The following is a 13,721-nucleotide window of genomic DNA, read 5'->3' as shown; positions in this document are numbered from 1 at the left end:
TCCAGGTGTTATCTCATCTCACGCTTGAGCAGAGTGTCTGGGAAAGCTGTGATACTCTTCTCCCATTTTGAATAGTTCTATTGTAATCTACATCATTTTTAAGAGACTGTTATTCATCTTCTAGGTATGAGCTGAAGCTGACAAAGCAGAGATGGCAATGCATATAATGGATAATGGAGCAATTTCTGACAAGTGTACTAAAGCAGATTAATGTGGAAAGCTATTGTGAATCAGTGACAGCAACCACACATACATTTATTTATAAACAGCTTAAATAGACTATAATTCATAACAAACAATCAGACATTTCTTTTAAGTATACTAAACGCACCAGATCAATCACAACTGATCATCTGAGTTACCGCATATGTTTTTTTTCCTTTACATTCACAGCCAAAAAATGAAGTGTGTGTAGTACATGGCAAATTTAATTGTAGGCCCCCAGGCCGCCCCCCCCCCCCATGGATGCTATGCGTAGCCCGCTGAGCTCCTCTCCACCATTACTTAGGGCCAGAACAGGGGGTTGCGGTGGTAGCCTGGTGCAGTAAACTCCTAAATTGAGTAGTAAAGTCCGGTAGTAGAATGGACAGCGGCAGTGAGGAGAAAGCCGGGAGGAGGTGCTGGCTGTGCTATGCACTCCCCTTCGTATCAGAACAGCACTCTTCCATACAGCAGATGACACAGGACACATAATCCGATTGGACTATGCATGGTTTCATTAACTGCCCCTACCCACAATTCCTGCTGCCGGGTGGCGAGCAGCCCTTGGAAGAGACAGGGACAGGTAATCAAGCTTTGTACAGTCTGAACTAAGGGCTCATTCGCATGTGCATCAAATACCCTGTGCTTCTGCAGCATTTATTCTGCATTTTTAGCCCCTTAACGCCAACACCTCCTGGCCCTTTAAGGGGTTTCTGATGCCGGGAGGCACAGAGGGGTTTTTTGATCTTGTCGTCACCGTGATTGGCTGTAACAACGGTCACATGATCATAACGCTCCCGATCACAATTAGAGATTAGGAGCTTTCCATTAGATGTTAGTAACTGAGTGTTAAAGGCGCACACTCTCAGGACACGTTTGTTTACTATTTTGCTACGCAACCTCTAAGCACTAAGGCCCACCCGCCGAGAGCCCGCATATTTGTGTACGGTCAGCGCCAAAAGGTTAAAGCCTCATAACTGCCTTTCAACAACTGCCATAAATATTAAAATTGCACTATACAATGTGTCAGGGAAATGGCTGTGGGAAAAAAGCTTTTTGCGCCAGCAAAGTTGAGCTGGACCAAAATAAGTGTCAAAGAGATCAAAGTATATGAATTCATCTTGCAAAAAAATCCCAAAAATGTCTACCATCACACCATAACCTAACTACGCCTCAAAGCAGATCATTTCCGCAACATAACTTTGCCCCTAGATAATTAACATTTTCATGGGCATTTATCAAGCATGCTTTTGGGGGGGGGGGGGGGCGGATTTCTGCTGAGCCATGATGCCTATGCACATAACAATCTGTCATCTTTGCCTTGGGCTCAGTCCCGGCACTGCCCGCACTGGACACAGGGCACTTCGCAAATCTCCTTTGTACCCACACAGCACATAGATGAGATTGGATTCCCTTACAGACACAGCCTCAATCTACACATAGTGGGGAATGGGGTAGTATCTTCACTTAGGGTCAACATATATTATTTGTACTGACTCTCAAATGCCCATCCCGTTTTCCATTCCAGTCCTCCCCTGTGTGTTAAGAGAGATACAGTCTTCAAGTAAGTAGCTATTTCTGGTTGGTCTTATTAGAAAGCACAGTATGTGCTATGAACAGAAGAAGGACAGTAGTACCCTATATTACATTTTTATTTCGAAACCAAAAAACCCCCAGCAAATAGACTTCTGTTTAATGGTTTATTAATAAATATTGAGCTGCATTATTTGTGTCTTTTATATTGGTCTGCAATACAGCCTCAAATTATATGTAGTCCAGAATCCGATGATTAGGTTATATTATAAAAGTACAATTTTGTAAGTTTGTTTTCTCCTTGGATTCATGCCCTAGTCAGTCTTGCCTGGTAACTAAATTAGCCCTGTAATGTTATCAATCCATTAGCAAATAATAACCTCCAAATTTACTTGATGATGATATACATGATGCATCATGTACCATACGGCTGTACTGCTACCAAATCAAAGCCTGCTACTTTAGAAAGTCATAATGACGTAGATCATAACTTTGGAACATATCTGGCTAAAACTTCTTGGTAACAAAATTAATTATAGAGCAAATTCGATTTTTCAACAATAATATCATTATTTAATGTAATAAACATTTCCAACCAACAGGGACTAAATAAAATAATAATAATAATAATAATAATAGCAGAACACTGTGATTTTCTTATTACCTATGCATGGCTACAGTATTTAATCGCAGCACAGCAATCAGCTGAACATGCAGCTGTGCCAGCTTTCATTAGCTGAAATTAAGAGCATGTGTAACATCTCATTAGGGAATCACCGGACAACTCCTGCTTAATCAATATTTGCACTAATTACAAAGACTAGAAATGACATAGAAGATATAACATGCATTACAAATAAATGCACAGGTACAATGTAATACATATGAATTTAAATAAATAGATAGAGAATACAAACATACAACAAGGTCTATCCTCCAGTTCCTACAAAATCTGAGCATGGCCCAAAATTACAAATAAATGCACAGGTACAATGTAATACATATGAATTTAAATACATAGATAGAGAATACAAATATACATCAAGGTCTATCCTCCAGTTCCTACAAAATCTGAGCATGGCCCAAAATTACAAATGGCATACAACATTCTGGTTTTCTCTACTTCTCTAAATTATGTTAGTTTACAATTACCTAACAAACAATATTGCCAGTTAAAGGAGATGTTTGGGGTATATACAGTGCCTTGATAAAGTATTCATACCCCATGACATTTTGCTGAAATTACAGCTGCAAGTCTTTTTGGGGATGTCTCTACCAGCTTTGCACATCTAGAGTGACATTTCTGCCCATTCTTCTTGGCAAAATATCTCAAGCTCCTTCAGATTGGATGGAGAGTGTCTGTGAACAGCAATTTTCAAGTCTTGCCACAGATTTTCAATTGGATTTAGGTCTGGACTTTGACTGGGCCATTCGAACACATGAATATGCTTTAATCTAAACCATTCCATTGTAGCTCTGGCTGTATGTTTATGGTTGTTGTCCTGCAGGAAGGTAAACTTCTTCCCCATTCTCAAGTCTTTTGCAGTTTCCAACAGGGTTTCTTCTCTGTCCATAGTGAAGAAAGGGCATCCCCACAACATGATGCTGCCACCACCAAGTTTCACAGTTGAGCTGGCGTGTTCAGGGTGATGTGCAGTGTTAGTTTTCAACCGCACATAGCATTTTGCTTTTAGGCCAAAATTAAAAATGTTGGTCTCATCTGACCAGAGCACCTTCTTCCACATGTTTGCTGTGTCCCCCCCACATGACTTCTTGAAAACTGAAAACAGGACTTCTTATGGCTTTCTTTCAACAATGGCTTTCTTCTTGCCACTCTTCCATAAAGGCCAGTGCACAACTAATAATTGTCCTGTGGACAGGTTCTCCCACCTGAGCTGTGGATCTCTGCAGCTGCTCCAGAGTTATCATGGGCCTCCTGGCTGCTTCTCTGATTAATGCTCTCCTTGTCCAGCCTGTCAGTTTAGGTGGGCAGCCATGTCTTGGTAGATTTGCAGTTGTGCCATATGCATTCCATTGCTCCATGAGATGTTCAAAGCTTGGGATATTTTCTTATAACCTAACCCTGCTTTAAACTTCTGCACAACTTTATCCCTAACCTGTCTATATGTTCATTGGGCTTCATGATGCCATTTACTAAGGTTTTCTAATAAACCTCTGAGGGCCTCACAGAACATCTGAATTGATATTGAGATTAAATTAGACACAGGTGGACTCTATTTACTAATCAGGTGACTTCTGAAGGCAATTGGTTCCACTAGATTTTAGTTATGGGGTATCAGAGTAAAGGGGCTGAATACAAATGCACACCACACTTTTCAGATACTTATTGGTAACAAAATGTTAAAAACCAATTATCATTTTCCTTCCACTTCACAATTGTGTGCCACTTTGTGTTGGTCTATCACATAAAATCCCAATAAAATATATTTACGTTTTTGGTTTTAACATGACAAAATGTGGAAAACGTAAGGGGGTGTAAATACTTTTTCAAGGCATTATATATACACACACACATTTGATTACCGTATTTATTGGCATATAACACGCATTTTTCCCCCCCTTAAAATCAGGGGGAAATCGTGGGTGCATGTTATACGCCGATCCCACCTGTCTCTGAGGGCAAGAGGAGCGCCGCCGACATAGACCGAGCTGAGCCGAGTGTACTGTGTACTTGGCTAGGCTCGCCTCCACTCGCAGTCACGCCCTGTCCCGCCTCCTAGCCTTTATGTCCCGCCATTGGACCGCCGTTGTGTCCGTCATAGGAGCCGGGACTGAGCAGGACTGCAAGAGGAGACGAATACACAGGAAATCCGGCTCTGTGCATCTTGGCGGCGCTAAATTAAAAAATGCACAATGCTGCAATTTTGGGCAAGGTGCAGATGGACACTTATAAGGCTGCAGATGGACACTTATAAGGCTGCAGATGGATGCTGGACAAGACAGCAGATGGACACCGATAAGGCTGCATTGATGGGCATTTAAAGTGTAAGTTTTTTTTCCTTAAACTTCCCTCCTAAACATTTTTTTCCTTAAACTTCCCTTCTAAGCTTGGGGCACGTGTTATATGCCGATAAATACGGTATGTATTAAAAATTCCGGAGCTGTATTAATTTGTGTTTTTTATTTGCCTAAAGTTCAGCTTTATATACAGACAGAGGTTTTAGTTAAATTTTTGTTGAATACTGGCAGGTCAAATGGAGCCGGCATCTTTGAGAGAGTCTAGTGTTTTTTTTGCCTTTTATCATAATGTCCATCTGAAGATTAATTTCATCACTTTGTACAGTGAAGGGAAAGATTCTGATGCTATATAAAGCAGTAACATAGTATCATCACCAGCATTGCTAATAGAACCTATTACTCATCTCATTAAAAGTATATCTAAAGTCTTGAGATAATGCACTCACATAAGGAAAAGGACAGCAGGCATCAATCCAGGAGTGCCGAACTGGTATCCCCCTCAGAGTGTCAGCTATACAGGTGAAGGTATGTTCTGATCTTCATACATCCAAATTGCAAGGCTCAGTGTGTCATGAGGGCATTTGGAAGAACGAAAAAGAGACCATAGCGTAACTCCATATAATAGATAAATTTAATAAAAGCAGATAAAAAACTCACATTTAGGCAGTAAAATGACCATATGGCAACAACGTATAACATCCACAAGCAGTTGAGTGAAATACAACAGACTTCCAGATAAAAACCAAAGTCCTTGCTTCTGAAAAAAAGTGCACAATTCACATCCCCTCCCCTGTGTTTCGATTAAATGTTTTCAAAATACGGGGTGAGTCACAGTTCAGTGCCATGAGAAAATGCAACAGCCATCAGAATATACATAGAGCTGGAGGGAAGAGGGGAGGGGGATGTGAATTAAGCACTTTTTACAGAAGCTGTGTCTGTCTGCAAGCAGTGCACGAGATATGTAAATAACCTGTCACTCAAGCAAGGACTTTGGTTTGTCTGGAAGTCCGTTTATTTCCCTGAACAATAAAAAGAGGATTGCTCAGCGCTAGATTAACTCTGTGTGGCAAGACTGGGCACAGATGATAGGAAATCTTATCCTCTACATTGTGACATCAATGGGTTTACATCCACTTTAAATGTATCTATTCTATGGAGTTACGCTATGGTCTCTTTTTCGTTCTTCCAAATGCCCTCATGACACACTGAGCCTTGCCATTTGGATGTATGAAGATCAGAACATACCTTCACCTGTATAGCTGACACTCTGAGGGGGATACGAGTTTGGCACTCGTGGATTGATGCCCGCTGTCATTTTACTTATGTGAGTGCATTATCTGAAGACTGCACCTTCTTTTGAGGTTCCCTCACAGTGTCACGCTATATGCACCTTGTATGTACCTTCTCTTTTCCATGACACACATTGGCTGCTGAGAGATGTCTCAGGAACTAGGAGGAGGTGTTTACCAGCCCACTTATCCAGCTTTGACCAGTGTCTCTGTTAGCTGTTTGGACAAACAGCCGTGAGGTGAGCTGCTAGTACACTAAGGCCTTGTATTCACGGCAGGACATGTCCGATGAAAACGGTCTGCAGACCGTTTCCATCGGACATGTCTGGCCGGGGACTGCCCGGGGACTTCTGTTCGATGGCTATACACACCATCGAACAGAAGTCCGCGCGTAAACAATACGCGGGGCGTGTCCGCGGTGTCGCCGCGGTGTCGCCGCGACAATGACGCGGCCACGTGGGCGGCCCGCCTTTAAAATGCTTCCACGCATGCGTCAAAGTCATTCGACGCATGCGAGGGATGGCGGGCGGCAGACAGGTTTCCAGCGGACTGTTTTAAAGCAAGTCCAGGAAACAGTTGTCCGCTGGAAACCTGTCCGATCCGCCCGAAAATGGTCCGCTTGGGCCAACACACGGCCAAACATGTCTGCTGAAACTGGTCTGCGGACCAGTTTCAGCAGACATGTTTGGTCGTGAGTACGGGGCCTCAGAGGTGTTATCACTGGAGATTTCATCTGGCATGCTGCATCGTGGGTGGAGGTGTTTCATCTAGACACTGATCTGTGGAGCAATTACTGGACTTTTACATCTGGTCTTCATCTATGTATAGGACTTTATCACATGTGTGATTTTGGAATTAATTTTGCACTACTTTTCACATAATATGCAGTTTTGGGTGTCTATATATGTAGTAGCATTTAAACTATGTACCTTCACTGCTAATTATTACAGCATATAGGTGTTTGTTCACTGCCTGCGCTTTTATTTGTATTGTCCATTATAGTATCATTCAGATACCTCTTTTTTCACTGTCTAGTCCACCCCTGATCCTTCATCCTCCCACCCCTAACACTTTTTTCTTCTAATCATTTTTTATGTTAGGATCAGATCCATAGGTACTGCTGCAGTCCTCCCTCCCAGCCCATCAGACAGTGCCAGAGTTCTTCACTTTTATATTATCAAATAATTTGCAATTTCCACGGGGCTCTGGAGTTGCATACTGTGTAGTGTGGAAGTGTGCACATTACACACAAGACAGAAACAAATCAGCACAAGTAACATTACTTATATATTCCTTCCCAATGTAATCATCTATTGCAGTGTTTCCCAACTCCAGTCCTCAAGGTACACCAACAGGTCATGTTTTCAGACTTTCCATTATGTTGCACAGGTGATTTGATCAGTTTCACTGCCTTAGTAATTACCACAGCCGTTTTATCTGAGGGAAATCCTGAAAACATGACCTGTTGGTGTGCCTTGAGGACTGGAGTTGGGAAACACTGATCTATTGCACACCTCTATACCCCTTGTCCACAGCTCACCTCCTCTTCCCCTTGTCCACGGCTCACCCCCTCTTCCCCTTGTCCACGGCTCACCTCCTCTTCCCCTTGTCCACGGCTCACCTCCTCTTCCCCTTGTCCACGGCTCACCTCCTCTTCCCCTTGTCCACGGCTCACCTCCTCTTCCCCTTGTCCACGGCTCACCTCCTCTTCCCCTTGTCCACGGCTCACCTCCTCTTCCCCTTGTCCACGGCTCACCTCCCCTTCCCCTTGTCCACGGCTCACCTCCCCTTCCCCTTGTCCACGGCTCACCTCCCCTTCCCCTTGTCTACGGCTCACCTCCTCTTCCCCTTGTCTACGGCTCACCTCCTCTTCCCCTTGTCTACGGCTCACCTCCTCTTCCCCTTGTCCACAGCTTACCTCCTCTTCCCCTTGTTCACAGCTCACCTCCTCATCCTCTGTTTACATCTCACCTCCATACTCCTGTCTAAAGTTCCCCTTAGCACCCCCTTGTCCACAACTATCCTTTGTACGCCCTGACAACAGTCAAGAGTTCAACTCTGCACCCCCCCCCCACTCTTTACAAATCCCTCCTTAAGCCCTGGTTCACACTGGGTACGATTTGGAACGATTTGAGATGCGATTTGACATGTCAAATCGCATCTCAAATCGGCGGCAATTGTCGGCAATGGCACTGTCCTAATCAGTGCGACGGCGCATCTGCGATTTCAAAAAGTAGTTCCTGTACTACTTTTTGCGATTTCGGGCCGCGATTTACATTAAATTGCGGCCAAAATCGCGGCAAATCGCGGCAAAATCGCGGCCGCAAAATCGCGGTAAAATCGTGCATTTTACCGCGATTTTGAATTTGCAGCAGTGTGAACCTAGGCTTATAGCTTTCACTTCTTCATAAATCCCTCCTTTACCAACCCCCCCCCCTTTCACAAATTCCCCATCCACTCTTCACAACCTTCCCTACCTTCTTCACAAATTCCCCTCCCCATACCTCCCACAGCTGCCTCTCTGCAAAAGCACCCCACTCCTTTCCTCCACTGCTCTCTCTCTCTCCTTTTCAAAAGTGTCTCACAGGGGTGCAGCCAGCAAATCTGTGCTAGATGTGCACTGGCTTTTTTCCCCCAACACATCGGAACTTAACACAGATCCAAGAGCAGAGCTGAAGACTGAGGAGATTTGGAACACTTCAATCAGCTCTGTGCTACAGAGAGGCGGGGGTGGGGACAGGAGTGGCTTCCCGAAGCAACACAGGAACAGCAAAGAAAGAAAATGCACGCATTTGCAGGGTTGGAGAGAAGACAGTAGAGGAAGTGAGTAGTTCAAACTTTCTCTACCACCTTCTGAGATTATTGACAGGTTGGAGAGGATGGGGCTAGTCAGAGGTGGCGGAATGCCGTTCCGCCATGTTCCGGTGAAAAAAAAAGCCCTGGTGTCAACTGTCTAAGAGTAATTTCCTCACTTCATTCTAAGGGCTCTTGCACACGGGTCTCAAAAAACGCCAGTTTTTTAGGCACTCAAGATTTTTTTGTTTTTGTTTACCGATCAGAAAGCAGCGCATTACTTTTAATAGGCCTGTGCATATAGGCATGTAAATATCAATAAAAATTGTGTTGATCTGTATTTTGCTGCCATACGCAAGTAGATCACACCTTCCCCCTTGAAGAATAGATTATATGATATGACTGTTTGGTATTCTGGGAGTGAGAATTTTTTTACACAAGTATGTGTCTATAATGCATGTACAATACGTAAAATATTACTATGACTAGGCCTCAATGCGCAAGGTGAAATGCATTAGTGCGTGGTTTGATGGAGAATTGTAGGCCACTACTCCTTATTGTTTATTCACCTGGGCTGGTCGGGGGTAGAGACGATCCTTTCCTCTTTGCAAAAACAATATTGTCGGTATAGTAGAAGAACTTTCTACCAGGTAGATCCAATGTTCATACAATCAGTACCGTGTGCAAGAACCCAAAGGAACTGATTTAATTTGCAAGTGCAGATGCATTAATTTTCCCCACACCTTAGTGAATGTGGTGAAGCTTCAATTAGGTTAATAATACCCAATCAGGTACAAGGAAAACAAAAAAAACAAAAAAACAGCATTTTTGCTTGCACATGATTGGATGATATAAATCAGCACAGGTTCACCTAATTCACTAAGCTCTGTCTGGACAAAAGGAGTGCAATTGCACTTGCAAATTGCACTATTTGCCTTTACTCAACCCTGTTAAAATCAACCCCATTATGCTTCTATGCAATGCACAGTACAGCATATGTTTGCGTAAATAAATGTAATTATTTGTGGTTTTGGGTTCATGTAATTATTGTAATAATTCAACATGTATGAAGAGAACAATGTAAAGAATCACAAAAAGCTCAAAGGGGTTTATTTACTAAAACTGGAGAGTGCAGAATCTGGTACAGCTCTGCATGGTAGCCAATCAGCTTCAAACTTCAGCTTGTTCAATTAAAAGAGAAGTATGGGGTATATTATAAAAACCTAATACTTACCTAGATGGATGCAGCATTGATCCCCCACCAGCTCTGCACTGAGAACTGAGCGATCAAACACTACTGATTGCTCAGTTCTCCCCTCTGCCCAGAGCAGAGAGCCGTGGTCGTCAGTCACTCTCCCCTCCAGCACTCACTCGAGCGCTGGGCTGGGAGGGGAGCAGCTGGCTCAGTCTCCCAGCAGCACAGCAGAGAGGCTGTGCCAGCTGCAGGTCCAGGCATCTGAGTGGATCCCGCCTGTAAAGTAAGGATCTTTCCCCAGCCTGGACCAGCTGAGCGACTGCACTCCTGCGATCCTTAGAAAAAGTAGGCCCAAAAAAGCTTTGGAAATGCATCCCCCTTAAAGTGCTACTAAACACAGAACCCTGCATTCACTATACCTGGTCTCCCACAGTACACAGAACATGGAAATGCAATTATTTTAGTAATTATAAACTGCCAAATACCTTTTCTCATCAGCAGTATATATGCAGTCTTGTGACTTTGATCAATGTCTGGTTAAAGCTTGTAGAAAGTTTTTATTCTACTCTGACTGTCCTATGAGGCTGCATGTCCCCTATCCCTCTGTCTGGACAGTGCTGAATGACCCTGTGCCGATCTCATGCAATATCCCCCCCCCCCCAAAAAAAAAAAACATCTCTAGCAATACACATCAAACTGAGCATGTGTAGAATGACTCCAAAGGCTCTGTGCCATCAGGAGATGAATTGGGGACGTGGAGGAAGACAGGATAATAAATCCTTTTTACACAATGTGGAGGATTAACCAGTTAGGTTGCACAATGAGAATAACTAACATGGTTTACTGCATATACAGACTAATTTTACTGCTGTGGGTTTAGTAACATTTTAAGCTTTGACAAAAAAAAAACTGGAAGCGGATTGGTTTCTAGGCAGAGTTGAACCAAATTTTGCACTCTCCAGTTTTAGTAAATCAGCCCCAAAGTGTACAGAAAAGATCAGTTCAAAACCTTGTATCCATACAAGACTGCAGACAAGTCCTCAGCACAATAGCGTCATGTATGGAAGGAGTTTCCCATGTTAACCAAGTACACAGACAAATGTTCTGCCCCCACACACATCTTTCTCAAGCTCATGAACGTCACTGATATATCATATGACCACAATAGGGATATTAGATTGGAAACTAAACTCCCCTGGGTCAGGGAATTTTGTGGCTGGTTTATTGTACTGTGTAAAGCGGCATTGATTACATCAGTGCTGTATAAATACGAGCAAAATAACAATGGCAATAACAATACATAGGTGATATATTTTAAACTGCATAACAGTTTGTCTAATCAATTTTAAAACTGCTATATATTTGAAAGATTAATTCTAAGTGTAAAGAATAGGAGACATTGACCTCATTTGTTCTTTTGTGTTGGCAATAAAAGCATTACAGAACTCTCATCAGAATGTAATCCAATAAGAGAAGAAATATTACGTAAGCAATCTTCTGCTCCAAGAGTGATAAGCAGATACGAAGGCACTGAGCAGTTAGTAGTTGAGCTGTAGATAAATACAGCCCTAGTTACAGGTGCCAGCCAGGTAACCACACAAGTGACTTGATGGAGAGGAGTAAACAATCTTACCTTTGAGGAGACTATCCTGTTATCTGGATACCTCTGAGGAATGTATGCTTCAGTGCCAGGAGGAGGCTCTTTGTGGCCAACATAAATAGTGCGATTGTCTACCCAATTTTCTTCTCCAGCACACTACAAAGGAAAGAGAAAAAAAAGGGGACATCATTTTATCAGGTACAGACTACTTATCATATGGTCAAAATACGGGTCCCATTTAATAACACACTGCAAGGGTAATAACCCATGTCAATCTGAAACCGATTTTCAGCTGACTAAAGAAAGGCAATTCTGGAAGGGTCTCTATGAAAACAAGAGGTAGCCAGAGAGCTTCAGTTGCGTCAAAGCAGAATTAATACCCATGTCAGTATTTGGATATTTATAATTCACACAAGGTCATATGCACATAGAAAGACACTAAGGGGTCTACACACATCTGCTATCCAACATGTCGAGGTGCTAAAACATCAAGCAACTCCGTCCCTGGATATTTCTCTGAGCAACTATAGTTGCTAGTTGATTATATCAATGTCAAAAGTTTGCAGCATTAATTGGGCACATTGTTAATTATTATTAATTATTATTATTAATGTACAACTTGTAATCAAGTTTGGGTACTAAAGTACCTTCACTCCTACTAGGAGTCACATTTGTGTGAAGTACTTAAAGCGGGAGTTCACCCATGTATTACATTTTTTTTTTTCTCCCCTTAGATTCCTGCTCGTTCGGTCTAGGGGAATCGGGTATTTGTATTAAAATATGAGCAGTACTTACCCGTTTTCGAGCTGCATCTTCTTCCGTCGCTTCCGGGTATGGGTCTTCGGGAGCGGGCGTTCCTTCTTGAGTGACAGTCTTCCGAGAGGCTTCCGACGGTCGCATCCATCGCGTCACTCGTAGCCGAAAGAAGCCGAACGTCGGTGCGGCTCTATACTGCGCCTGCGCACCGACGTTCGGCTTCTTTCGGAAAATCGTGACGCGATGGATGCGACCGTCGGAAGCCTCTCGGAAGACTGTCAATCAAGGAGGAACGCCCATTCCCGCAGCCCATACCCGGAAGCGACGGAGAGGATGCATCTCGTAAACGGGTAAGTACTGCACATATTTTGAAACAAATAGCCGATTCCCCTAGAGAAAACGAGCAGGAATCTAAGGGGAAAAAGTGCCCTCTAAGGGTGAACCCCCGCTTTAAAAACACAAAAAAGTGTCAGAAAGCTTTACTATATATACTACGGTATTTGTAAATATAGAGCATCCAATAATTTAATGAGCGTTCTTAGGTTGAATGATCAATTACGGATTACCAAGGTAACAACACCCCCCCCCCCCCAACGAGATAAGCAGCTTGCTGAACATTCATATGCAAGTTTTGAAAAAATCAAGGTTTCTTCATACTCAAGAAAAACTAGTGGAAAATTTCTTTATGGTTGCATTCTTGGATATGCAAGTATGAGCTCAAGAGATAACTATTCTGAATTGGTAAGTGCTGGTTCACACTACAGCGACTTGGGATCCGACTTGTGTCGCGCGACATGAGAAATTCCATTGAAGTGAATGGAGCCGTCTTAATGAAGTCGCTCCGACTTCAGAAAAGGTTCCTGTACTACTTAAGGTGACTTCTAGGCAACTTGTACCCATAGATTTCAATGGAAGTTGCCTCCAAAGTCGGATCGCTGTCTTAACTGAAGCAACTTTACGGGAAAAGAAAATAGTTTACTCAGGCAAATCCCTCCCACAGAGCTGATTATTCTGTGATTGGCCACAGCCAAAGTCACCTGTCCTGGAGGCAACTTTAAGTCGCGTTGTAAGTTGCTCCAATACGCTCTGAAGTCGCCTGGCAAAGTCGTGCTGCAAGTCGGGTTGCCCCTGTGTGAACCGGCATTTAACCCCCCTGGCGGTATTCCCGAGTCTGGCTCGGGGTAAGATTTCTGTACCAAAAGCGGTATCCCCGAGCTAGACTCGGGATCGCCTCGCAGCAGCCACAGACAAAGTTACTTACCTTGTCCCTGGATCCTGCGATGCCTTCCCCGCTGTGTGAGCGAGCAGCGTCCTCGCTCGATCCACACAGTGTCCCTGTGTGCCGCCGGTCTTCGTTCCCTGCGACGTTACGATG

General features: G+C 43.4%; 1 protein-coding gene across 6 annotated transcripts in view; it reads right to left on the bottom strand.

Annotated features, from left to right (window-relative positions):
• ATP11A (ATPase phospholipid transporting 11A) overlaps positions 1-13,721 on the bottom strand; it is a 251,388-nt gene that overhangs the window by 132,195 nt on the left and 105,472 nt on the right. For all 6 annotated transcript variants that reach the window (XM_040336232.1, XM_040336233.1, XM_040336230.1 and 3 more), the window contains exon 2: positions 11,624-11,746. In XM_040336232.1, coding sequence (XP_040192166.1) covers positions 11,624-11,746 — 123 coding nt within the window. The remainder of the gene's footprint in view (positions 1-11,623; positions 11,747-13,721) is intronic.

Source organism: Rana temporaria, chromosome 2, assembly GCF_905171775.1.
Source record: "Rana temporaria chromosome 2, aRanTem1.1, whole genome shotgun sequence".
NCBI classification, from domain to species: Eukaryota; Metazoa; Chordata; class Amphibia; order Anura; family Ranidae; genus Rana; species Rana temporaria.
This window is presented reverse-complemented; position numbering and strand designations above follow the sequence as displayed.